The sequence below is a fragment of the Ctenocephalides felis genome, unplaced genomic scaffold, assembly GCF_003426905.1.
Source record: "Ctenocephalides felis isolate EL2017-DRISC unplaced genomic scaffold, ASM342690v1 CF-g0.4_SCAFFOLD_02550, whole genome shotgun sequence".
NCBI classification, from domain to species: Eukaryota; Metazoa; Arthropoda; class Insecta; order Siphonaptera; family Pulicidae; genus Ctenocephalides; species Ctenocephalides felis.
Genome location: NW_020538704.1, coordinates 7,375 through 10,434, shown reverse-complemented (window position 1 = coordinate 10,434; position 3,060 = coordinate 7,375). Strand labels below are relative to the sequence as shown.

Here is a 3,060-nt window from a genome sequence, read left to right as displayed (position 1 = left end):
TGTAAATGGATTGCAAATCCATTGGTGTGTATCGATATCATTGGGAAAATACCTATGCATATAAACTTCCATGTCCTTCAAATAATTAAATATAATTTCTGTTATAGGAGTATCTTTTATTGAAATATTGTTACTAAGTATATACTCGTCAGTAAATAGAAACATTTCGAGCGATCCACTTTTCACTCTGTTCTTCCATATAAGAATTTTTTTAACAAAGGCCTCAAGTTCATTTTTTAACATAAATATATTAGCGCAGACTCCCTGCATTGATAAATTCACATAATTGATTTTATCAAAAATGTCTGCCAAATAGCATAGCTTGCCATAAATTATAGTGAAAATAATCGGCCAAATTAGAATTTTGCTCTGTTAGAAATATAAGAACTTCATCTTTTGAAGTTAATAATCGTTTCAAACTTCGACCTCTTGATAGCCACCTAACTTCAGCATGCAGCAATAAACATGTATAATCCGAATCCATATCAATGCACAAATTTTTAAACAATCGACTATTAAGTGCTCGACTTTTAATAAATTTAATGATTTTGACTGCATCAGAAAACACAGTGTTCAATTCTGGTGCAATTTTTTCAACGACAAGTGCCTCTCGGTGAATCATACAGTGTGTAAATGTAATTTGATCATTTCCAGCTTTAACAAATGCTGTAAAACCAAGATCTTGTCCGGTCATTGCTGCAGCACCGTCCGTGCACACACCAACACAATTTTTCCAATTTAATCCTTCTTCTTCAAAAAACTCATTTACTTTTTTATATATATCTTTTCCACGAGTATGACCTTCCAGAGGACGACAAAACAGTATATCTTCATGAATCCTTCCCTCATAAATATATCTTACAAAAAGTAACAACTGTGCCATTTTTGAAATGTCTGTCGACTCGTCCAGTTGTATTGCAAACTTTGGACTGTCTTTAAGTCTCATAAGAAGTATTTATATTTGCACGTAATTTTATTTATAATGACTGAAAAGTATCATATCTGTGCGACCCCTGTGCAGCAGTCTCGCGACCCCCCTGGGGGTCGCGACCCCCAATTTAAGAAACCCTGGTCTAGAGCATAGCTCTTTACGGATCAGGGACATGGACTCTAAGAAAAGCCGACCAGAACTATTTGGAGAGTTTTAAAATGTGGTGCGCAGGAGACAGGTGAATGGAGAAAATAAAGTGGACTGACAAGATAACAAAAGAATAAGTCCATAAAAGACTTCACTGAGAACGATCATGAAAAAAAAGGAAACTGAATAGGACCCATCCAATTCAATCGAAAAAAGAGTGCCTCCTACACGACGTGGTCCAAGAATACATAATCCTGAACATATGCTTATTTAAGACATGATATGTTAAAGCGGGAGTCTACAAACAAAACTTAGCTGTGTTATCCGAGAATTGGCCCATAAATGTTAAAATATCTTACTTCATGCGTTTATAAATTATATTCCTGTATAGGGACTTGATACACAATTCTAGTTCCCTATACTTTTCATTTAATTTATTCCTTTCTGAGTGAAGGGATTTTAAGCGACTCAGATCACGCCTCGTGTCCTTCGCTTCTTCGGCCTGAATTAGCTTCTAGTACCGATTCATTTCTGAAGCTTGTTGAAGTAACCCTACCAACCTTGTCGTTATGGACAAGCCTGAATAGATATATAAAAAATCAGTAAATCAAATGGTAATTTTAAAATATTTTTTCAACTCTTTTGCCAATGTATTAATTTTTAATGTCTAGTGATGTTTAAATGTAACTTAAAAAATTTTAATATGTACAAAAATGTTTAGATATACATAAATAAATGTATATGTCGCCTACTGGCAAGGGTTAAAAATGTACAAAAATTTAAAAAAATATCTACAAATGGCTACATAATTTTGAAATTGTCTAGAAATGTGTAAAATATATAGATATCTAAAAATATCTAAAAATCCATAGAAGAGTCTACGTATAAAATTTTGCATTCTCACGAATACAATTTACCTGCCAATGTTGTCGTGTATCGTATATTTTTCTGACCCAATCTTGACAAATGTTTCAAGATTGAGGTCAGATTTTGTATAAAAAATCATCATAAATTATTTCTTTTCCACCCCTATTTATGACATTTTTGAAGAACTGACAAAACTCAATTTTAAAGCTTCTATGTTTTTTATTTTTTGAGAGGAGCGAAGGAAATCCTTCATCTTCCCACAAAAAAAAACAATAAAAATAATAGAAGTGATACTCTGCAAAAGAAGAGAAACTTCGTAAAGTGAAAATGAGATTGCAATGCTTACGTGCACTCTGCAAGACCTTCAAAGACTATGCAACACTTTCAAACAGTCTACAATGTTCTAATAAATATTCTACAAATTATGGAATAATCCATAACATTTGAAAAACATTTTACATTCTAAAAAAAATGTAAAATAAAATTCAACATTCCTAATCTATGGCATTCTAAAACAATCATTATTCAAACATTAGCTCACTTTGCATTGAACATTTAAAGCAAGGATGAGCAACCCGCGGCCCGCGGGCCGCATGCGGCCCGCCAAGCATTTTTCAACTACAGATTATTTTTCTAGATATTTTATGAAATACGGCTGTAAAAGCTAATTTTGTTGTCAGTCAAATACTGGTAAAAACAGTTGTTCGCTGATAAAATGAATATTAATTTAAATATTAGTTTAACAATATTGCAAGAAAAATTTAAAAATTCGTGAATTTAAAGACTTCCTGACAATTTAGAGCGTGAATATGGCGATGTGCTTTTCAATACCAAAGTAAGTTAGCTCAATATTGATGCAATGCTTAAAGGAGTATACGACCCAAATGGCGAACTATAAAATTGTTTTTGGATATGAAAGAACAATTGTAGTACTTCCGTCATTTTGGTGATAAGGAATAATATCTTTTGCAGTATCTTGTGTTTCACATTCCATTTTCAGAAAAAAATGTGAATAAATTTTAATTGTGATTCCAAATGTTTAAAGCTAACAAAACAGCCGTTTTTATGTAAATGTTTTCTTTACCATGCAAAACTATACAGATTTAGAAAATGTA

The 3,060-nt window shown here is 32.3% G+C and overlaps 1 protein-coding gene across 1 annotated transcript; it reads right to left on the bottom strand.

Annotated features, from left to right (window-relative positions):
- Positions 1–295: 295 nt before the first annotated feature.
- Positions 296–883, bottom strand: LOC113381077 (zinc finger MYM-type protein 6-like). The gene has a single exon (XM_026620065.1). It carries the CDS (start codon positions 881–883, stop codon positions 296–298), a length of 588 nt encoding a protein of 195 aa, XP_026475850.1.
- Positions 884–3,060: the final 2,177 nt, after the last annotated feature.